This window comes from Dipodomys ordii, unplaced genomic scaffold (genome assembly GCF_000151885.1).
Source record: "Dipodomys ordii isolate 6190 unplaced genomic scaffold, Dord_2.0 Scaffold1, whole genome shotgun sequence".
NCBI classification, from domain to species: Eukaryota; Metazoa; Chordata; class Mammalia; order Rodentia; family Heteromyidae; genus Dipodomys; species Dipodomys ordii.
This window is the reverse complement of record NW_012267217.1, coordinates 54,984,631-55,009,679: the sequence shown is the minus strand read 5'-3', so window position 1 is coordinate 55,009,679 and position 25,049 is coordinate 54,984,631. Positions and strand designations below refer to the sequence as shown.

Below are 25,049 nucleotides of genomic sequence, written 5' to 3'. Positions count from 1 at the left end.
TTTTTTCTTTTTGCTTATGTGGTGCTGAGGAATCGAACCCAGGGCCTCTGGCATGCAAGGCATGCACTCTACCACTGAGCCACCTTCCTAGCCCCCAAGGGCTACAATTTCTTTTGGGACGTCATACTGTCAAACTCCTGTCAACTCAATGTAAGTTGACATTCTCCTAGAAAATAATAATTACCAATCGTAACACCTTTCACCAGTACCTGCTGTGTAATACAGAAAGTATTTCACACCAGTGAAGAAAATGGATGTTCATTTTATTTATCCACAATGGCACGAAATGCAGTATTGAGTTCTGTCAGAGCAATGAAATAACTCAAGAAATAGGCCATGCTATTTCATATCATTTACTTTTTCTTAAGCTAATGAAATTAGGTGTAACATGTGTGTTTGAGAAACCAGGGCTGTTTTCTAGATTTTGTAAATATGTTCATTGTGAGCTCTTGGATTGAGGTCTTATATAAACTCAGATTGTCCTTAAAGGCCCTAGTATTAGGTATAGAGTATTGAGAATATCAGAACATCTTCTTGTAAGGAAGGTACATTGCTATCAAGTTTTCTATAGCAGTTGTTGACAAACTATGGCCTTAAGGCCAGTTTCAACTGATGCTTGGTTTTGCAAGCAAGATGTTCTTGGATCACAGCCCTTCCTATTCGTTGAGGTATTATCTGTGACTGCTCAGAGGTGCAATAGCAGAGCTGAGTAGTTGCTGTGGAGACCATATGGCCCATAAAGCCTAAAATATTTACTACCACATAGTAAAATTTCTTCACAAAGGAAATATGCTGACCCCTGCTCTATTCATAAATTAAAGATTATTGCATTTGACTTTTGTTTCTAGTAGTATGGCTATTATCTGTGCCACTAAATTATATTAAAAACGTGAAGGGCATTCTAAACCTGAGCACTTGAAAGCAGTAGAACATGCCAGGTCCATTCCTGCTGGAAGGAGATGGAATCCTGAGCTTCCATGTGAATAGCCGAGAGGATTTTCAAATACGATCCAAATTGTAAAGGGAGAACATTTTTTCCCATTAAATGTATTCAATAAATGTATATTTTAAAATGTCTCAATTTGGGTAATAAAACTAAAATTATAATGAAAAATAAGCACTATAGTTCTATAAAGGCTAACGAGAAATATGCCAGAATTCTTTTGGAATGTTAGAATTAATTTCCATCAGAGGGAAAGTTTTCCTTAGCTTCATGACTAAATAAGTCATCACTGGAAATCTGCGTATAGAAAGGAGCATTGTGATAGCCAATCTCAACTTTAACAAAACTTTAATTAATGGAGTTTGTATTTTAAATTCCCAGCTTGTAGTGACTGGTTTCATGACTTATAGAAACAGGGCAGCGTAGAGCACACACAAGTCCTAGTTTGTGTTGTTGTTGTTATTATTATTAGTCAATTGTGGGGCTTGAACTCTGGGCCAGGGCACTGTCCCTGAACTCTTGAGCTCAAGGCAAGTGTTCTACCACTTGAGACACAGCGCTACTTCCAGTTTTCTGGTGGTTTATTGGAGACGAGTCTTACGGACTTATCTGCCTGGCTGGCTTGGAACCATGATCCTCAGATCTCAGCCTCCTGAGTAGCTAGGATTATGGGCATGAGCCACAGGCACCCAGCTTAGTTAGTGTTCTTTAGTCTCTTCCTTTCCTCCTATATTTTTTTCCTCCTTCTTATAAGTTTCCAGGAAAGCATCAGAATGAATCAGAGTAATTATTTCTCTCTCCTACATACAATACAGCAAGGGACAAGTCTAGAGATCTAGTAGGATAATTGTTGAATAAAGGAATGACTCCCCCCCCCTTGGGGCTGGGAAGGTGGCTCAAGTGGTAGAGCGCTAGCCTTGAGCTGAAGAGCTGAGGGACAGCGCCCAGGCCCAGAGTTCAGGCCACATGACCGGACCCCCAAAAAAATGACCCCACAATCCTTCCCAACAAGAGTAATCACCACTGTATTTAAGTTTTAGTTTAATGCTATTTTATTGTATATATGCTTAACTTAACTTTATTATAGACACATGTGCCTGCACTGGAGCTTAGTCATGGCCTCATGCTCCTGCTTGAGATGTTTTTGCTCAAAGCTCACCCTCTACCACTTGAGCCATGTGTCCACTACTGGATTTTTGCTGCTTAATTGAAGAGTCCCTCAGATTGGTCTACCCAGACTGCTTCAAACCAGGAGCCTAAGGTCTCAACCTCCTGAGTAGCAAGGACTGTTACTCAGGTGTGAGCCACAGCGCCCAACCCCAGAGTCACTTAAAAACTATGAGAAAGAGAAACTTCATAAAATGGCAGGCTAGGAATATGGCTTAGTGATAAGAGTGCTTGCCTAGCATGCATGAAGCCCTGGGTTCAATTCCTCAGTGCCACATACACAGAAAAAGCTGAAAGTGGTGCTGTGGCTCAAGTGGTACAGTGCCAGCCTTGAGCCTTGAGCTCAGGGACAGTGCCCAGGCCCTGCAATCAAGCCCCATGACTGGCAAAGGGGGGAGGGGCGAGTGGAAGAAGAAAAATGGCAACCAATAACACGTGACAGGTATCATGTACCCCATCATTCCCCTTCTTATTCTTCTTCCCTAATACTTGGGATTGCCGCTCAACCAATGAGAAGAGTGAGGGCAGATATAGCCAAACCATCAAACGATCAGTGCACAGCCCAGGAGAGGAGACTTGGAAGTAGCCCTGTACTACACAAACCATCTTCCAAAATGCTCTTTTCCATGGAGAGTCTGTTTCACTGTTTTGATTTCCCTGCTTTCCTTTAGCTTTTGAATAAATTTGCCCTGTCTGCTTTAAATACTTTCCTACCTTGCAACTTTTGTCAGCAAAGAAAAAGAATCTGTACCCCAAAGTCCATATCAGTCCCTTAGTGTTCATGTAGGATTGATTCTGGGACTGCCAAGGCTATAAAACTCAGAGGTGCTGCTATGCCTTACCTAAAATGACATAGTATTTATGTATAATCTATACCCATCCTCCAACATACTTTCAATCATCTTTCAGTTATTTAGAATACCTAACACAATGTTGGTGCAATATAAATAGTTATACTGTGCTGTTTAGGGAAAAATGACCAAAAATAAATAAATAAAGCTTATACACACTTAGTGCAGACCCTTTTTTTTTTCCTTGAATATTTTCCATCGGTTGGTTAAATTTGTGGAAGGGGAGCCCTGGGATACAGAAGACCTCACTGTACTTGTAATTGGAGACTGACTTGCAGGTGGGCATATTTCTGATGAGAAAGGCAATCACTGTGTCAGAAATTTAATTGCTTCTCAATAGCCAGATACAAACCTCACATAAACGGAAGGGAGAATGTTCTGAGAGTCCGGCCTTGTCCTTCTAGAAGCCTCGGGTTTATTGAATGAGGATTCATGTTACTCTGAATGCCTATTTTCTTTTTTAGCCATCACTGCAAGAAATTGTGTAATGAGACTTTGCTATAACCGTGGGCCCAAGATTAGCTTTTTGTCGTATCTGAGTCTATATATATTTTTTTCTCATCATCTCCAGAAGAAATTCTGTTCTTTCCTGAGGAAGCAATGACTTCTCACTGTAAATGAGAAACACACTTGTTGCATGTTTATCGTCCTTTTAATTGGCAGGAGTTATAAAAATGAAACCACAATCCCACAGACACAACACCACCACCGTTATGACTCTAGTGTATAAGGCGTGTGTCTTTTCAGGCCAACTTTATCATTACACTGGTTGGATATTCTATTTTCCCTTTTATTATGTAACTCTGCTACAGTCCAATTTCTGCTACTGTGTTCTATCATCCTCAAGCTCCCTGAGAGCCGAACACAAAACATATACAGAGCAATTCTCTCCAAGGCCTTCTTGGAGGCAGTCTTGAACTTGAATTTGCCTTGTTCTCTAGGGTCTCTTGAGTACCTTCCCTAAGGCCTCCATTAAGAATCATTCCATTGTTCTAGCTCTTATTTTTCAAATTAGCACCCATTCCCATTTTCAAATCCTGCAGCATCTTTGTGTTTGGTTTTCTACGTCACATGTTATGTCTCTGAGTCCTGTGACCATTTAGTTTTCTGCTCCATTTCTCCCCCTGTTTAGTCCATACCATGCCCCGTCCTACATACTAATTACTGACTTTTTGCTTCTGCTGTACTTGATTCATTGTGTCACATTTTCCCATGTGAAAGTGGACCAGGATCCTTGGCAAAGAGGCTAATGGGTTTCAGAGTCACTCTTAACCCTGGAAGTCACAGCAAAATAAGAACCACTAGGTGACCCACTTTATAAACCAAACCCTAGCCAGCTTCAGCCACAGGCTGGTGATGGATTTCACTGTAGTAGCAAGCAAGCATTGAGGAATTTGAACGGGTTTGAGGGCTCGGCACAGTCTTTTTCCTTCTTAGGCTTTAGGCAAAACTTGTAATTATATTGTCAGCATACCTTTACTGGGAAACACATGCTGGGCTGGAAATTATCCCAGAAGAGGATAGCATACTTTTGAATTTTAGTCAAATATTGTTGCAAATTAGATTGCATGAACTTTTGCTATTATCTGATCCACTTCTCAGTCTCATATTTCCTCATGTTTAAAATGAGGATATTTGACCAAATGATCTTTAATATCCTATCTGGCTCTTAGAGTCTGAGATTTTTAAATCAACTCCATTCATTTATTTAGAAATCATTTATTTATCTGTATTATATTACAGTCGGTATGCTAAAGGCCATAAATTCAATTTTGAAATCTAAACAAGAATGAAATCGATACCTACTTCCTGAGAACTTTTGCAAAGAAAGCTTACTTTTAACACATTTTATATAATAGGTCTGTTAATTTTTCTTAAAAGATTTTTTTCTTAAGATTGGAGGATTAGGAAGCCAATCTTTTGTCCCTTGCCTTCCCTCCCTTTCCCTTTCCTTCCTTTCCCTTCTCTCTTCCTTTCTTTTCTTTCTTGTTTTTCCCCCTTTGTTTTGTGCAGGTATACTGGGACTTGAACTCAGGACCTAGGTGTTATCTCCCAACTCTTTGTTCAAGGTTAGCATTATACCAGTCGTACCACAGCTCCACTTTCAGCTTTTTGATGTAAGGAGACAAGAAATTCACTAACTTTCCTGCTCTGGCTGGCTTTGAACCTCAATCTTCAGATTCTTGACTTACAGGTCGACATAGCCACAGGCCCCAGATCTAATGCTAAGAGAAGGTAATTAGTCCCCAGAGAAGCATGGAAAAGCCTGCTCAACCTCATTAAAATTAAATCTTCAGCTAAGCTGTATGAGGAGAGGGGAGGAGAAGATTTCTCATGTGAAATGTCACCACCAAAATCCATTGGTCCCATTTATCAACTCAAGCTGGGTGATAAATATTGAATATGACTCTTTATTCCTTCGTTACCTGCTTCAGTTCTCTCTCGCTGACTACTTTGGACCCTATGGTTCATTGTGATTGACAAGGTAAAAGCATCAAGTTCACCTCCTTTCCCTGAAAAACATGTAGAATGCCCTTGAAATGTATGTTCATTCCATATAGTACAACTACAGTGATCAAGAAATGGGAAAGCAAGAACTTTCCAACTCTGACATTCAATAAATTATTTCTCATCAGAGGGTGACAGGCATCTTTAAAACCTTTGAAACTGATTTCAAGAAAGAAAACTCTTTATTCTCCTCCTAGCTTGGATCTTCCACTGCTATCAGTTAAGTGATGGCTTCTTGGCACACTCAGGGTCTTTTATTATTGTGTTGAACCAAACCATGATGTCGTTAGTGACCAGTTATTCTGCCTCGTTCACCAACACCATCCTTGTGTCAGAAACTCTTTATCGGTAGGAATGAGCATGCATGTGATCAGCCTGGTGCTGTAGCCCTGATCAGTCAAAGGGTGGGAAACAGTGTCTGGTAGCCAGGAATAGTTCCAGCCCCACTCTAAAATCTCTCAGCAGCTATATCTTCAACATCTCTGAAACCATGTTAAACCAGTTCCTACTAATTGCCTATAAATGACTTAACCCTCAAGTGTGTGTTGGACTGCGGAGGCAAAGCCATCCAGTTCTGTTCATTTAATTGGTGATGGATGACATGGTATACTTAGGAATCATAATTTGTCTTTAGAAGAGATTTCAAACTATTAATTTACCAGAGTTCTTGCAACAGCCCCTGGGAACTGGAATCCCACTTGCATACCCGTTTTTCAGAAGATAAGATGGAGACTAGATAAGTTATGCCATTCCCCTGCCAAGTAAAAGAAAAAGCCTGGGCTTGGCGCCCATTGTTGTAGACTTGCTTCGTTTCTCTGTGTGGCAGTTGATGACATGTTTGTTTGCACCAGAATCGGAATGACACTGACATACACAGCCTTCTCTCTTATATTGTACTTTTAGAAGATCATTTGCCTGCTTTATTTATTTGCCTTTGGCTTTCTTTGCCAAATGAGCCCATTTTCCTCCCCTAGAGCTGCAGAGGAAACGACACACTCTGAGAAAGAGCAAACACAACCTCAGCTCTTAGTGTGATGATATGCTTTTCTTTTCCAGGCCCACCATCTGCCCCCCTCAACTTGATTTCCAATGTCAACGAGACATCGGTGAACTTGGAGTGGAGCAGTCCTCAGAACACGGGTGGTCGGCAGGACATTTCCTACAACGTCGTCTGCAAGAAATGTGGAGCCGGTGACCCCAGCAAGTGCCGGCCCTGTGGAAGTGGGGTACACTATACTCCCCAGCAGAATGGCCTCAAGACTACCCGAGTCTCCATCACTGATCTCCTGGCACACACCAATTACACCTTTGAGATCTGGGCAGTGAACGGAGTGTCCAAGTACAACCCTAGCCCCGACCAGTCAGTTTCTGTCACTGTGACCACTAACCAAGCAGGTGAGAATCAAACCCTTTCCATTGTCTCATCCGAATGTGCACAGGTGATCATCCTCAGGTTGAAATGGAACCAATTGAAAACCTGAAAGCTGTGTCGAGATACAGAAGATACTTAGGACATTAATTCATTTGGTCAATAGTGTATTTTGGGGATACCACCTCTGTAGTGTGTCCCATCCCAGCTGGTAGAGAGAAGATGAAGGAGAAGTCAGTGTTGGGTAGACACAGGTGACACTCTAGTGAATGGATTTGCTCCTGCGAGACTTCATAGCTGCTTCCCACTTTCATCCGAAAATCCACGGCTGGACATCAGAGTGGTTACAGATAATGTAGGATCAGAAAATTGATTTTTTTTGTTTAACCTCTATACAGTGCTATCATGATATTTGCTGCATTGTCTGATGAACATTAGCGGATATAGTTTAGCTCCTTAACCAGGACTTGTTTTAGAAAATCACCACTTAAGTTTTTATTTGTGTGGTTAAGAAAATTCTCTTATTACACACTGGTTTTAGTCACTTGCCTGGTCAGGTCAGGTCCAGATGGCATGGGGGATAGAAGGTGCTAGTCCACCCTGTTCCCTGTTTGTAGTATAGATGACTAGAATAAACATTGTGTGAGCCAGGCATTGTTGGCTCATGCCTGTAATGGTAGCGGGAGGCTGAGATCTGAGGATCACAGTTCGAAGCCAGCGTGGGCAGGGAAGTCCATGAGACTTTTATTTTCAATTAACCACCAGAAAACCAGAAGTGGCACTGTGTCTCAAAGTGGTAGAGGGCTAGCCTTGAGTAAAAAGGCTCAGGGACATCACCCAGGCCCAGAGTTCAAGTCTCACAACCAACAAAGGAAAAAAAAAATCTGTGAAGTCCAGTGGACAAGTGTCTCAAAATCTTGACTAAAAAGTATTTTCAAAACTCCAGATTTCTAAGCTCTGGCTCCTGACTCACTTGTTTATATTTCCTTCCTGGGAATAGTGACCACATTTTCATGTGTTCTGGCACTGGCTACCTGTCATTCCTCATGATGGAGAGATGAAGAGTTTCAAAAGGACTCTGGCCTACCCTCTTGTGAGACTCCTAGGAAAACCTCAGTGACAAGGATTATAGATTGCCCATAGTCCTCTTGCCTACTGTTCTATTCTCTAAGTGAATGCTTATGGAAGTCACACCATATTTAATGTAAAGGGTCTCTACTAATTAATCCTATTGTAAAAGAATTTCAGAGTCCCAACCTAAAGCCATTATTTTGTTTTCTATTTCCCTTTACATTCCCTAGAATATATGAAAAAATAAGAATTCGGGAAGGATTCTCAATGGGAGCTAAAATCCTACCAGAGTACATCTTAGCCACCCAAGCATGGACTTGCTTTTTTACATATGCAGTGTGAATAGACCATTGGGTTATGCTTTTTTTGTCTTTGGTCTTTTTTTCTTTTTTCTTTTTCTATTTTTGGTGGTGCTCAGATTTTTACAGGGCTTACCACTTGCGAGGCATGCACTCTATTACTAGAACTACAGTCCTAGCTAGCCCTTTTTGCTTTTGTTATTTTTCACGTGATGTCTTCCATTTTTGCTGTAGCTGGCCTGGACCTCAGTCTTCCTATTTAGACCTCCCACACAGCTGTGGTGACAGGCTTGTACCACTAGGCCCAGCACAGTACTGGAGACTGAGTCTCTCTTCAGTTCAGTTGAGGCCTAAGCTGGTATCAGCTGGAGATCCTTTTGATCTCTATCTCTGGACTTACAGGTGTGAGTCACCACTCTGAGCCTTAGGCTTTTGTTTTTTTAATCTTGCATTTTTTAGGTTGAGTACACTGTCATCATTAGCTTCATTTTTCTCCAAAGACTAGAATAATTTAGGAGTTTTGTTAACATCCTATGCACTCTGCCTGCCAAATGTTTATTAGTTCACTTATGCAACAGTGCAATGGACATGTCTCACAGATTTTGACAATGAGCCTTGGGACCCCTTTTGTCTCTGAGGGAGATGGAGTCCATGCAGTTCAAAACTCTGAGTCCCAGGAGCATCTGGTCTATGCAAACCTGTCGATATTCTTACATTCAGCTCCCTTATTATACCTTCTCCATTATCCCCAGACATAACAAAACATTGTGCTCCTACCTGAGTTAAAAATAGGAGCAGATCTTTTGAGGCCACAGCTATCCAAGGTAAAGTCTGAAGTCATTCTCTTTGGCAGAGCTAAGCCCCTGGGAGATGTGCTGAGAAGGCTTTGGCTTCCATAGAATTTCCAGAGACTTCCGTGATTCTTTGCATATGTAAGGATCCAAGCCAAGAGTTTATGTCAACGCTTCACAGGCCAAAAGGTCCAAAGAGCAAAATGAAGGCAAAGAATCCTTCCTAAACCTCACTAGAGTTGGGGGGAGGGGTTGAAAATCTTAGTTAAAAGATACTTGTAATTCTTTTGGATCAAGCAGAAAAATGGGCAGGTAATTTCTCTCAAACAATGAGGAATTTTCCCCCTTCCTCTGCCATGGTGAGCAATCCTGCTGGGAGGTTTCCCAAATAGGACAAAACTCTATCTCCTTATTTTAATTTTCATGAAGGGTAATGCTGAGAGGCGGTTGAAAATTAAAAATAAATCTTTCACTAAGGAGACCTCCTATGTGGCCAGCCAGAGAGCTCTGTGCTTAGTAGAGAATTATATATGTGCACAGCCCAGTCTCATTATCCCACCATAATTTGAATTCACTAATTCAAAATCATCGGGATAGTTTATCTTTGATTAACAAACCCTTTTTCATAATAGTGCAAATTAATAATGTAGGCCAAATTTCTGGGTGAATGTAACAACCATAAACTCCATCAAAGCTCCCCTAAGCATATTTACATATACACAATTATATTCTAATTGCATTCTGGTCCTATCATTCCATTAAATTAAAATCTTTAAGGATCTCTATAGGTAATGGTGTCTCTCATTCTCTTTGTAATATGTAGCATTAATAAATGCATTAGTACCTAGGGGCTAACCTAGGTTATCATATATCCGGTTCTTTTTTCTCATTGACAACACCAAACCAAACCTAAAAATTGTCTATCTTGTTCTCACCAAGGTGGGGATTAGAGTAATTTAAAAGCAAAGTGACTCATTCAAGCTAACCAAGTTAGTATTAAAACCCAAAACTAAACTTCCTCTGGAAAGTAAAAAGTTGCTTTCCTTGGTAGTTATTAGATAATCAATTAGCAGTTATTCATGTATTCAGCTTAACCTTCTCATTTGTAAGACCAAGCTATGTAAGAATTCTTACATGGAGATTTGGGGTTAACAGGGCTTTACTCATTTCATTGTAGAGGGAGGTGTGAATGAGCAGTGTTCTCCCATGAGGATGCAAACCATTCTAACCCCAGTGGGGCTTTTGATGGTCTGCAGGGGCTTATAACACCCTTTCTTTCCTTCCTGGGTTCAAAAAACCAATTGACACAGGAAACAAAGGATAGGAGGATGTCTATCACTTTACTGCTGATAAGCTGGCTAAGGCATTGGAGCTTTGTATGTGTGGCCAAAAGGGCTTTCTGTGGTGACATTTGTCCTTTCTCCAGCTGGCTGTTTGCAGGCTCCCTGCCAGGACAAAGTTTTTGCCATGCTGAGATTGTAGAAAGGATGCTCTAGTCTAGAGACGCTACTAAGTATGAGAGAGCAGAATGGGTGGTGCTAAAGGAAGTGTAACACTTAGCCATACTATTTCATGAGCCACCTCCCCTTCCCTGAACCCCATTCCTGGAGAGCTGGGAAGGAGAATGGGAGCATTTTTCTAACCGCAGTCATAGCACAGTAAATCTGGAGATCGAAACTCTTGGAAACGCCTCTCAGAGTTATTGTCCCTCATGACGGACAAAAGAAGCATTTGCTTTCTGCATCTTCCATCCTGGCTTTTGTTGGGGAGGAGAGAGAGCGGGCTCTGATGTTTATGAAAAATGGATAAGAGAACTGCTGGGTGATTTGTTTCCTGGATGGTTTTCGTTCAGTTTACATTTACTGAAGTGGACCATCTTGGGCAAATGAATACAGGATGTCTTCCTGGGAGGGAGAAATGCTGTGTAAATGAAACAAGGGATCCTGGCCAAGCAACAGAATATTTGTTAGGAATTTTTCTCCTAAAAATAATTTTTAAAAAATACCGTGGTGGCACTAATATCACACAGCCCTCACTTGCCCCGGGGTCAGGCTACCAGCTAAGAGACTGCAACACACACCGAGGTTTTTTGTTTAAGTCATTATGATTTTTTTTTTTTGAGTGATGTTCTGCTAACCCCACATTGTTCCTACAGCCCATGACGTGAAACTGCTCCAGATACTTCACAATGGGAGAGGTCTGATCACCTCTCTCTAATCAACTGCAGCATCCTGCTCACAAATGAACATCTGTCATACACTGAGTTTGGAGGAGTTCAAATATTTGGTGGATTACATAATTGTTTGAAGCTAGCTAATCTCTTAAAACCGTTTCCAATTCTCAAATTCTATGAATGCAAGTATATAGCCACAAGCTATGATCTTGGAGTTCATAAGTCTGAGCTCTGGAACATGATGTTCAGAAATGGACATGATACTATATCTAACTTCTGCCTCTCTTCCATCCCTTCATCCTGCCAAGTATTTGCTCTGAAGGGTAAAACTGTGAAATAGCCATTACCTGTAGGGTGAATTGGAAGTGATTTCTGCCCCCATCCCCTACCTCCCAATTGAAACCACCACTGCCTTGCCTTAGGCACTATCTAGGGTCATTTCTGGTACTTATGTTCAGTGGGTAGAGAGGCCTAAACATTCTCTAATGGGCAGAACAGTCCACAATCAGGAATTACCTAGTTCAGTCTTACCACAGTGGTAAGATTGTGATACTCTGTGGTAATAGTATGTTTGAAAAATAGATGACATGACTTCTGGGAAAAGCTTGTCTCCTAAGTGTTCTATAGCAAACTGGTGTTTTCCTGGACTGACTATGGATCCACACAAAGGCAGTGTCCATATTGACCTGGTTGGTGTGCTCTACCTGGAGAGTATAATATTCCTGTTGTAGTCTTCAGAGAACAGACAGTTTATGAGGTGTCTATTGGCTTTTCCTGAATCCCTTCCCAGTTGGTTTGCCATTTGAAGAACTCTTGATAGACTGGCATTGTTCTCTTGTTAGACTGCTTGTTAGACTGGCATTGTTCTCTAGGCTTGGACAATTCAGACCACACTGATAAAACAGCATGGCACCTTGTTGTACTGTCATTGTACAGCATATCGTGATAGGTCGATATTCTATATCTGTTCATTGAGTAGCACGTTTATTTACAGTAAAAACAAACCAGTTAACTCTGTTTGTCAAGTAGTGATCAATTTAATAAATCCAAAATAATGAGAAGAGAAAAGAAAAGAACTAAGTGCAAGAGCACACTGTCTTTTATTACTCAACTGGTAAGTCCCCATTCTCTTTCTCTGCTATCTTTTAATTAGACATATTATGTTATTTGAGTGGGATAATGGGGAACAGTGGGAATTCTAATCCCCACTGGGTATAATTGTTACCTGTCTTCTAGACAGTAAGAACGCCTCAAGAAAATGGTAGGAGAAAAGGGAAAAAATCTTAGAACAATTGACTTAGGTAATGTGTTGTAGGTATGGCATAAGCCAAGTGTTAAAGAGTCTAAAGCATGGATGGATTGTAGGTGATGAGGAGGAGAAAAAATACAAAGTTTAAAATGCCAAAAAAAGAAAAAGAAAATCAAGAGCAGAGTTGTTGAAATGGTCTTTGTAAATTCCTTTACCTTCAGTATATAAAATGTTTGCTCCTGACATGAAATCATTACATAAGCAGACTATTGCATAATTATGCTTGAGAAGAGCATGGGAAGCAGGAAGAGATATTAGAATGTCCCGTGAGCCTGGTAGGAAGGACATGGATAGAAATGCCCTTTCAAGGGTGTGATTCTGGCCCCATAGTTAGATGTGAGGGCCACTGCTGGATTAGGCAAGAAGTATTGTTTGAGAGCAAAAGAAGATACAGAATTCATGTGGATGGCAAATTCCAGCATCTATAAGTAAACAAAGCCCCAGTCATTTGTTTTTCTATATTGTCTAAGAGGGCTTTCCTGTGACAGAGCCACAGTTGGGGGGCTGTGGAGTGAAGGGCCCACAGAGTAAACATAATTAACCACCATGCTCCTTACAGAAAAAGCTAGTTGTTCTCCACACTGGAGTATTACATCAAGAGAGTGGTCCAGCCTTCAAGGAGATTGAGAGGTTATTGAAATGCCTGAGGCCAAGGATGCAGCAGATTAACACTTTAGTTCATCTGTGTGAGACAATTTTATTTGTTAGGTGTTTTGCTTATGTAAGAAAAGATTTACTGAAGTAATTAGGATTTCAAACATGTTTCTGCTTTCTTGGACTATGAATCTATCCCTATTGGCACTCATGATTACCCATCATGTGGGCACATGCTGTTTGCTCTTTCTGATAGAATGGTGTTCTGGTTCTCTTTAAAGTTTGCATTCTTAACACTTTGGGTCTTAGATGCTGGCAGCAATTTTCTTCTTAAATAATCATATGCTGTGCTCGTTTATACGATCCTCTCCTGGAGATGAATTCCTATTTGCCTTTGATCTCAAGTAAATCATGTTATTTTCTCCTTACCCCGAAGAAACGTGAAAGAAAAACAAAACAATGGAACTGAGTGAGGAGCTGTTTCTAAAGACACATCCTGAAGTCCGTCAAACACGCTGTGAAGCAATGCTATTGAGAGATTGCACTGAAGTATTGTTTGTGCATCCTTAATCATTGGTATGGAGTTATTAGGACCTCAAAAGTAGTAGAGGAGTGGGAAGACCATTTCACACCTAAATAATTATATGCCTGAGAAGCATACAATGGACTACAGAGGACTCAGGTTGTGGTTTTCTCATTAACAGCTCTGGTCCAGCTCTGGTCTCTTGGTTAACTCATAATGCTTATGAAATATATATATATATATATATATATATATATATATATATATATTGCAGTGAAGTTGAGTATTTTTGTGAAAAGGGAAGCAGTCTCTTGATTTTTCTCTTCATACTGAAAAGCATTTTATTACCATAAAATATTATGAGGTTCCTATGATTAATAAGCATCCCCGTGAATTAAGGTCATAACTTAAAAAGAGAGCACACTGGTTCGTCTGCAAAGTTGTACCTTTGTGTGTGGCACCTGGGTTCCTGAATTTGTATTTGGGAAGGGAGAGAATGTGCCACAAGTAGGAAAAAAAAATTAAAAGCCTTCCAAAAGAACCTCCTAAATTATCCAACTTCAAGGTTGACTGAGCAGCATAGACAAATGGTATGTCTATAGAGTCTGGTGGTAATTATGGGATATAAGTAAAAATTAGGTCACATTTTTTTTAAAGAGGTAAATATTTCACTCTTAAAAAATGAAAGTTTTATTTATACACCCAGGACTGAGAACACTATTTTTCCTGACTCCATTCGCTTGGCTCCTAAATAAATACACACACAAGTTCATTCGTGCGAAGGGAAATCCATTCACCTGCCTGCGCTTGGCAGTCTAATTCTGGTTCATTTTTTTCATTTCTCAGTGTTGTGCTTGTTGCAGTGAGCACTACGTCAGCTTATACATTCTCTGGAGAAAGCATCAAGAGAGCTGAAAAGTAAGCCTACCTGAGAAGAGAACTGAACAGTACAGGGCTAGCAAGGGTGTTAAGGTGGGCTTCTCAATTTTCCAACCTGTAAAATTTTTAATTACCACCTCCTCAGAACCATTCCAGTGTCCAACTGAATATCAATGAAAAGATCCAGAAAAAACTTTTATCAAAGCTTCCGTTAACCTGTACTGATTGATATCTTTAAATAAGTTTTGCCTCTTCTCCTTTAAACACCATAAAAATAAAAAGGTCACACTACGGACTGATCGAGCATTGTGAAATCTTAACTACAGGGACGATTGAAATGTGGGTCTATACCCCCTAAATATAGAGCCTTCCTTGGAATCATGGCCTGGCTCTATACTAAGAACACATATATTTTGTCTCTAGGTAAAGGCCAGTGAGTATTGCTTTAGGCTGTACACTTTAATCCAGCAAGATGAGCAAGACTTAGCCTCTTCTATGAGTTCTAAAAATATTTCTTTTGTTTATTGAGCCTTCCCCCTGGTGTCTGCTCTCTCTGATCCTCTCAAGACACCCCTAGTGCTTAATCCTCCTTTGTTTGGGCCAAGAAGAAAGAGGTAAGGAATGAGTTCTGGAGATTTGAAGGTGCCAAAAAAAGAGTGCCAGACTTCAGTGTGGTCACACCATAGCTTTTATTGGGAAATGTCATGGGCCCTTGGAGCTCAAGCCAAGTGTTCACACGACTCACGGTTCTCACAGCCACCAAGGAGAGCTGAAAACCAATGCCTGCTATTCAGCTATCCCCACTTTCTCAGTTGGGATGCAGTGGTAAACCTGTGCTTAAGAAAATAAGCTTAGTTCTTCTCTAAACCATTCTTTAGCATGTTGTTATGGATAAGGGACCAAGGCCACTTTCTAAAACAAAACAAAAAACATAAGTCTCCAATGTGGTTTATGGGAGAATTAGAGTGACTGGAAATATTTAGTCTATATTGCTATCATTCTTGGAGAGGCAGGGAAGGAAGGGGAAAAGGAAAGGAAAGTAAAAAGAGAGGAGAAGGGACTGGAGAGGAAGGGGAGGAAGAAGAGAAAAGAGAAAAAAAGTATTTTTCTGATGAAAGCAGTAGGTTTGGTACTTTTTTAAAATCTAGGTGAATTTTTATCTAGGAACCTTTGTTCTGTGAAGTATGCATACAAACAAGACTTCCACCTCTCCGTGGGTGCTAAGTAGGGACCTGCCACTGTGTATAGAAAGCTTAGATTTGGGCAACCTTCATCCATTAGAACAAACACTGAAAAGGGGCCAGCTCACAATGGCTCCCTGGAGAGTTTGTGTTTGTCTAGATAACGGGCTGCAAGTTGTAAATCTGCCTCCTGAATCATTTCTTTCTCTTGCTCTCTCTGTCTTTCTCCTTCTCCTTTCCTTCTCCCTCTCTCTACTTCTCTCCTTTTTCCCCTCCCCAATATCTTTCTCTCTCTTTTGGATAGAGGTGGAGAGCATTAAACATTGTGTATTTGGGTTATTGTAAATGTAAAGGTGATGGAAGAACAAGCTTGTAAATCAATAAAAAGACATAAGTGACAAATGGATAGATAGATAGATAGATAGATAGATAGATAGATAGATAGATAGGTTCATACATACATACATATTTTTTTTACCAAAGCTAAGGTTATGCACGATGCAAGTGCCAGAAATGTTAACGAAGCATTCTTTCCTCTTACCAGGGTACTAAACACTTTTTTTTCATCTGAAGATCCTGATGATCCTGAGTGCTACTGGCAAGGGCTTTCCTGGGATACCACTGAATCTATTTCTCATCCTGTAAGGTTCTCAAGAGAAGTTAGAAAGCTTTAAAATAACTTCCTAGGAAGCATTCATTCTCCCCATGGTTTTGGAGGCATGGGAAATCTTGGAACTTTCGTCAATTTCTGTTTCATTTCTATTTAAAATGGAAACAGGGATAGGTTATTACAGAATATAAGAATAAGGATTCTTGGTGCTTTCTTTTATGTGCAAAACAATGGTAGAACCCACCCTGCTCTGTGAAAAAGGTGTGTCTCTTTGTAAGTTGGAACAATGGACAGAGAACTTTAAAGCCTAAGTAGCTATTATAGTGCTTACCATATAGACCAATATAGACTAGTTAACTAATTCCAGTGTCCTCCAAGTAACTGGGAGTGTGCGTGTGTGTGTGTGTGTGTGTGTGTAAAATATGAAAAAAAATGTGTTGTTTGGACCAGTAACTTTCAAAGGTATATTTGAAGTATGTCTGCTATTTTCAGGATGGCGGTTTCTTCATCAATTTCGCCTTCCTCTATTGCATTATAAACACAAAATAACTTTCACATAAGGGATCATACAGAGCATGCTGGAGCAGTATCTGCTCAGGTCTTTTTTAGAGACTGCTATAAGATGATTTCTAGGTGGAGTGCTGGTCCAATGAGGTCCATCCACTCTTTGGGGACTGCCCCTTGGTAGATCCAGATCTATCAGAATTCACACCAGCAAATTGTGTTTAAAGAGAGGCTCCGGTGAGATGCTGTGGAACCCTCTAGTGTGTATTTCTTTAAATAATCCCAAAATAGTTATAGCTTTGCTAATGCATTCTTTGTTATGCTTTGTGACTACAAAAGTCATCTTGAATTCTTAAGCACAGATCTCGTTGAAGACAGCTATTGGCCTTAATAACATTTTAAAGTTTTATAGCTCAGTTGTTTCCTCCTTGGTCTTATAATGCCTTGTAGGAGTTTAAACTATCTGGCACATGCAAAATCCAGTTTCTGGCTGATACCCCAAAATTTAAAAAAAATCTACGTTTGCCAATTCCCAAGCTTAAAATCCCTTCTCATAAATTATTCTCTTGCTCCTAAGCTACATCACAGCTTTTAAGAGAAATGTCAGAAAGATAAGGTTTCAAATGTGAAGGCTGCAAGAATATCATTTCACGACCACATTTTTATTTTTTATTTTTTGAGCTTAAGGCATGTGGTGACCATTTGTGTATGAATCCGTTTCAAAAGGTACTGCTTTGTAATTTAAGCCAAAGGTCTTTTTCTTTTTCTTTCTACACACCAGTCATCTCTTGGAGATTGCCTGTATAACAAGTAAGAAACTGGACAGTAAAGATGGCTACACATACAAGAGAATATTCTGCAATTCACAGATAATGTCTCTTGAATATTTTGATATCTTGTGGTGGAAACATCCCCCATGTATCAATATAGTGGAATCAAAATATGGGGAATAAGGTGAGGAGTCTTAAGAACTTCTCACTAGTGTCTGTCTAGCTATTTTCTCTGTCTCTGTCTCTCTCTCTTTCTCTCTCTCTCTCTCTCTCTCTCTCTCACACACACACACACACACACGTAACACTCTAGTTTACCATCCATAGTATTTCTTCTCAGTCTTGAGTCATTCTTCTCTTAATCAACTGATAATTTGGACTTGTGTCAGAAACTTCCAGGTAGCTTCTACTTGCTTCAAAAGATTTACCAATATATTGCCTGTAACTATCTGGCTGAGTCAGTAATAATCTTTAGCCTGTACTTTTATATTTCAATTAATTAGTTGTTAAATGTAGTGCATTGATTTTGCTTCTCTTTCCTTCCTATGTGTTTCAAATGTAACTAGAGGAAGATCACTTGCTAAAAATGAGTTTCAGAGTTGAAAAGTCTGGTAAAATGAGAAAGAACCTATATTTATAAATTTACAATCACTGTGACTTTTTTTTTATGAACATGAGCTTTTTAAATGACCATTATGAAAACCAGGTTCCCTGTTGCAATTGTGTATGTGATGTGAATAGCTGGCTTGGAAGATGACTAATGGGACTCTGAACCTTTCTGTCTTTGGGTCACTTTCTTGAATGTGGACTACATCATAAGTGGCCCAAAAGCTCGACCATTTGGCAGCCACAAAGGACTCTGTTAATGGAATTGGGCCAAGTCCAAGTTGTAGCCGACAGGTGTTCACATCATAACTGACACTAATTGACTTCCTAGTCTTTCAACTTGGAAGACAGTGGACCATCATTGAGTCGGTGATGGGAGAGGAGCAGCAGATGATGTATATGTATTCAGGCTCTATCAAAAGCCAGGGAATTGAGCTCCCGGTGCTGGCACTGACCTGGGTCCTTGCAAACATCAGACTTGGCTCTCATGGATTCCATTAGCTTGAGAAAGAAAAAAAATAAGAGTTTAATTTTAAAACATTTCCATTAACTCAAAATGGCTAAGGATAGTTTTTGGAGGTCTCATGCATGAGTTTCACGTGTTACTGTTTTTTCAGTTTGTCTTACATGTATTAGATACTTTCTATGAAGATCATTGCTTTTTTGAGGGATTTATTGCCAGATCATGTATCCATAATATTAACTATTAATAATGTCCTTTAGTGGAGAATTTAGAATGACTATCCTCATGCTTTTGGGAAGTGAAGTTTTGGAAAAACGATTTAAGACTTTTTGCCAACCTTAATTTCAAAGTCTGAAATTAACGGGGAAGAGAGAGGTTCCAGCTACCACCAACACAATTTTTTTTTTTTTTTTGCTTTGGCAACAAGTATCTAAATGCAGTAAACAATGTGCTATTCTTGCAGTTAGACTTGGTTCCTTGACCTGAATTGGAGGGTGTTTTTAGAATTACTAGTATATGTTCCTTAAAGTTTCCTAGGTTCATCTATTTGCTTTTCAAACTTTACCTTTACAAATGATGCGCATGCCCCTGTAGCAAAGGGCAAATCTACAATACTCCTGAATTAGTTATCACACTTAGAAAAAAAAATCAAAATGACCACAGTGCCCAGATCAATTTATTGAAACTGACAAGCTCTTGTAGGACAATGATCGATGCCTTACTTCATTCTAAAAGGCTTTTGAGAGGTAGGAAATCATCAAAAGTCTGATATAAGGCAACGAGCAAGGCTTTTAATTGGTCAGTTCCTAGAGCAGGCTTTTAAGTGTTTCTGCCTTTAAGTGTGGAATTCCAAGTGTAGAAAGTAAAAAGGCAAGAGCAAAGATTTACTGGCTGCATCCATCATCTGCGCTTTTAGAGTCTGGGTGATGAATACATGTTTAATTGGGACTGATCTAGATGCTTTGGATGTCAGAAAGCTAAATGTTGTAGCATTGTCTCAACGGTTCTCAACACAGCAGGACGATTAGCAGCTGTCTGAGGAACAAAGGGAACCTGAAGGCCCAGCACAGCTTTTCATTTTCCAGATTTGGAAGGCCTAAAGCTCTCCAGTGAAGTTGTCAATGGAAGGAACAGTAGCCTTGATTCACTGCTGCTAATCGCCTCCCTTTCTCTTGACTGTATTTCTACTCCATAGAAGAGGACTTGTCCTTACATATTCTAGATTAATTTTGGAAGGCAATATATATAAATCATGAAAGACCTACCTTTGGCCAAAGCCACTTTTATCTCATCTAACCGTGCCAGGCGTACAAGAATTCCAACTCCGTGTTGAAATGTTCCTTTCTCAACATAGTGAAGCCCAGCAAGAAATAGAAGCATTTAGAGAGACAGAAAGGAAAAAAAATCAACAACAACATATATTTTTGTTGTTGTCAGATTTATGGTTTTCTTATCTTGAAACAATTGTCTTGCTCAGGCAAATTCTGTTAAATTACCTCCCAGTGGGAAGACTTGTTTTCCTGCTTGCCTTAAACTGGCACTCTTACTTAACAGGAAGCACACACTGAATCCTGCCATGTTTCTGTTGGCAAGTGTTGGCTATCCTTGTCAGAACCTGCCAACAGATTTCTTCGGAAGCAAGTAGAAAGTAAAATGAGCAGCTCCCAGACAAAACAGAACACATGCACTCTGCCACAGAAATACCTGGGTAGCTGCTAAGGAATTCCTTGTTCAGTCTGGTGTGCCTTGACCTTAGTTTTGAGTTGGATTTAGAGTTGAACTGTCATCGCTTATAGTCCAGAGTAAATCTTAGGTAGTACTATACATGTAGATGTCAGCTATTTCAAAAGTAGTGTAGTTAATTCAATAGTGCATTTCCTTCACCACAGAGAGCAGATACTAGTGTATAAGCTGAGGTATTAAGAATCCTGTTTAGTTGCAGAAATTCGAAGTTGCAAAAACATAGATGTTTTATTATGATATTTTTAGTTTTTTCTTTGCCCAGGAGATACTAAGGATTATAGATGTGTTTTGCTAAAAGCAGCATTAGTACTTCATCATCAATATTCTTTATTAACAGTGATGTTTGTTTTAGAACCTTTTTTTTCTTGTGACATATACACATTCAGAAAGTAGACAAGACTAATACACAGCCATTGGATTATCCCAAGGCAAACATCTGAGTCCCCTTCAGACCATCATGCAGGCCAAGGAACAGAACAGCAGAACATTTCTAACCTTCCAGAAGCTTCCCTTGAATATTTGCCCTATTTCTAAGTCCAAATATTATTGTTTTTTAATTTTATTTATTTGTTCATTCTTAACTCTGATCTTTGAGTGAACTATTATGAGAAGGTTCACACCATAAGCTTTTGTGTTTGTCTATGAAGAGAGATCATGACTAACCACCACAGTATATAAAATCGTGTATCTAACACATAGCAGACTGCTGATAAACTTACAATATTGCCCTTGCTACCATTTGTGTGGATAAGCAAGTCTTCTAACCTTCAAGTCCAACTTCTTCCCTGGGAAAGGCTAAGAAGAGGATAAATGTTTTCTATGTATAGATCAATGGCTTTAGAACCAGACTTTCACATTTGCTACTTATAATCTATGATTTGACATGTTACTCAAATTATGTGTGCTTTGTTTTTTTTGTCTTTAAAATGGGATAATAGTACCTCTCTCATAGGGTTTTGTAAGGTTTCCATGAGTTAATTCATGTGAGTGATTTAGAACAATACTTGATACATTGTAATTACCTAATAAATGCGAAATCAGTGGGGGGTATAAAGGGAAGATCTTATACTTTTGAGTCAGGTTGAGTTGGGTTTTAAATCTCATTTTATGGCATTGGTCGATTTATTTAATTTCGCTATATTGAGAGTTCCAAATCTGAAATGTAAATGTGATCATTATAACCACTTCAAAGAGTGTGAGAAGTGAAAGAGGTTGAATGTGTGTGAGTGCCTTGCAGAAGAAGCTGATCTTTTTCACTCATTCACCATTCTGTGTTTTGCTCTGATTCACATGGCCGATGTCTTCAACTTGGTAAACTGTTCATTCTGCAATGAAGACCAAAATTAGGTCTTTTTGAAAAAGCCATGCAGAGCCCCACTGTCTTTTCCCATTTCACTTGAACAGGATGTTAGTCCAATCTTTCGGCCCAGTGTTTTGGGAGTGTGCTAAATTCATTCACTATTGGAAGGCTTGTGTGCCACAATCACTGGCCTCAGGGTGGCATGCTCCAATTTCTTTCAAACGAATAGAGGACTGCTAATCATTCAGGATTGAGAACTAAAAGGGACATGGAAGCCATTCCTGGAGCTTCAAACCACAATCATTCTCAAGGAGGCTACAGTATATAGCACTTTGTTTCACTTCATTATATAAGGAAATTCCATTTTCCCCAAAATGCCCCAGCTTACTTTTGCTAGAATCCCCATACTCAGTCAGTGTGTTAGCACAATAGAAAATTGTTCCTTGCTCACATCATGTCAACTTGGTTGTGATGGAAAGGAGAATCAGCTTGGAGCTTCCAGGATAGGCCTAGGTAGACACCAGCTTCCAGGTGGGACAATAGAGTCACAAGAGAACTATTTGTAGGCTGAGTTTAGAGGGTAAGTGCTATCTTTACCTCATTCCAGTGCCACGAATGCAGGCGTCTAACCCATCTGAGATACGGAGGAGTATAGAAATACAATCTTGGCTGGAAAACTCCATCCCAGAAAGAAATTTATAGGAGAAAGGAACACATGCTTTTGGACATTAGCCAAAGAGGCCACTCCCCACACCTTCTGCATGTAAGCACTTGATGTGAAAGCTAAAAATAGCGTCGCTTTCTATTATTTAAAATTCTATGGATAGCTCTCAATAAAGAACTTGTTGAAAATAATCTGCTGCCCATCATTATGGAAAAAAGAATATGCCAGTTACAGCTTTTATCTAGCGGGGAAAAGGGGGAGAAAAAGCACTCCTAAGAGGTCCTGGTTTTACATTAAGCAAAAATAAAGACTTAGCAAAGTTTGGGTGCCCATAGCTCACATTGATAATTGTAACTTTTCAGGAGGCTGAGATCCAAGGATTATAATTCAAATCCAGCCCCCACAGAATAGTCCATGAGACTCATTTCCAGTGGCTCAAGTGATAAAGCACCAGCCTTGAGCAAAAAAGCTAAGGACCTAAATTATAGGCCCAGTATAGGCTTATGTGCACGTGCACATGCACACACACACACACACACACACACACACACACACACACACACACACAGACTTTGGACATAGGCATCAACTGAATCCTTCAGTTGATTACTATGCCCTGTATTACATGATTGGTTTAAAATACAGGTTGTCACCCAGTGCCTGTGGCTTACATCTGTGATCCTACCTACTCAGGAGGCTGAGATCTGAAGAGTACAGTTCAAAGCCAGCCTAGGGAAGGGAAGTCCATAAGATTCTTATCTTCAATTAACCATCAAAAAAGAAAAAGAAAAAAAAATTCAAAGTGAAGCTGTGACTCAAGTGGTGGAGGCTGCACCTTGACCATGGAAGCTCAGGTACAGCACCCAGACTCTGGAGTTCTTTGTTATCCATCAAATAGGAAAAAAAATTTTTTTTTCAATTTTGGGATAGTGGAGAGGTGTATTTTTTTCTATACCTTTTGCTTGTTTGTGTTAAAAATGATTTCACTTCTTGACTGAGTCAATGTGCTCAGGATTAATAATTTAACAGCTAAGAGCTCTGGGGTTGATAGCTGAGGTTTTATACTGGTGGTGGGTGGGGAGAGTAGTGAGGGATTGAGATTTTTACCTAAAAGTAGCATAATAATCCAGCTGTTTGCATGAGATCTTGGGTATCTGAAAACTCTTGGTAATTCGCTGAGTAAGATAAGATACAGGAAAAATAACTGTAGAGCCACCATGACATATTGAAATTGCCTAGTCATTGGAGGTGTTGTTAAACCCACAAGGAGAACTGCCTCTTTCCCTTTGGTGGGGTGTAGAGGAAAGCACTTAGTATTAGCAACTTAATTCTTAGCATCTCTGAGATGTAAAACCCTTAATCATGAGGATATCATTAGTACTTTGAAGCATTTAATTTTGATGCCTGATAGCATTTTAAAATGCACAACCCTTTGATATAAAGCAAACTACCAAGCCATGACATTGAATTGAGAAAGAAAACAACAACAACAACCTTAAGCTCCAAGTAATTAAATTTGAATCTGTTATTTGCATTAGGCCGGGTATGTATATATAAGCTGTGGGTTTATTTTTCCTTCAGAGGAAGATCTCTCGAATAAGCATCACCTATTTTAATCCAGATCCTGGGTAACTTGGAGAAAGGTAACTCTAATGGCAAGGGAAAATCATCTTCCCATCAAAATAATGGGCCTTGCTGGACCACTCAGGCTTCTGGACTTTCACAAAGGCTTTTCACTCTTCCATGCCCACAGGCTGGAGACCTTTCAATGCATCAATTTATTTCTTGCTTTATCTCTCTACCCCCACCCCCTAATTTGAGGCAGTAATCAAATACAGCCATCTATTTTAGCTGTTTCCTCTGAAACACACATACCCCCTAAGTTCCTGTAAACACTTCTAAACACTTCTTCTTTTTTTTTTTTTAATCCATTACTAGTGATGCTGGACTCCAGGGGAATAATAAACCAAAACAGTTTTGTAGCCCAAGATCCCAGAGTCTCTTTCTGCCTTTCTTTTCTCTTTTGTCTTTTTTTTCTCTTCTCCAGCCCATTTGGGTGTCACAAGTACAAAACTGCTGCAGTAAAATGACTTGTAGGATTTTAATGGCAAGTCATTGAAGAAATGAATAAAAGAAAATTATAGCATTCACATCAGTGGAAAGCCAGGAGACTTGAACCGCAGAAAGTGAAATGCACCATTCTCTTAAAGGGAGCTACCTCTGTTTGACATCAAAGCATCTCCTGTAATTCTTCCTTGGGAAATGCACCACTGTTACAGTCAAGAGAGAGAGAGTGTGAGACAGAGGTCTCAATCTATGCCCTTTCTGTTTATCCAAAACACACACAGAGATAAAACCACATGTGTCTTCTGAATACATTGTGGTTGGCTCACAGACCAGAAGTAACCACAGGTACCTAGAAAATGTGGATTCTGTGTAGAAAGCCAGCTCATTGTCTCAAGACTATGTGGAACTTTTGATTCCATAAAAAAGTATGTGTGGGGAGGGGTGAGGGGGAGGTGTGAAATTTATCTTTGTTTTCTATTTGAAAGCTCAAATCATGTAACATCTTCTAAGTTCTAGCAATTTTTCCTTTTATCTTCTATTAGGATTTGCTCTTGAAAAAATACCATTTTACTGCAATTTTATGTGCTTCCATAAGTATGTGGAAAGACAGTCTGTTCCAAATGCTAAATCTTATTGCATTTACTCTTGACTTCAGCCTGTCCAT

The 25,049-nt window shown here is 39.7% G+C and overlaps 1 protein-coding gene across 3 annotated transcripts in view; it reads left to right on the top strand.

The window, feature by feature from the left end:
- Positions 1-25,049, top strand: part of Epha4 (EPH receptor A4) — a 134,543-nt gene that overhangs the window by 74,362 nt on the left and 35,132 nt on the right. For all 3 annotated transcript variants that reach the window (XM_013011857.1, XM_013011864.1, XM_013011872.1), the window contains one exon: positions 6,526-6,864. In XM_013011857.1, coding sequence (XP_012867311.1) covers positions 6,526-6,864 — 339 coding nt within the window. The remainder of the gene's footprint in view (positions 1-6,525; positions 6,865-25,049) is intronic.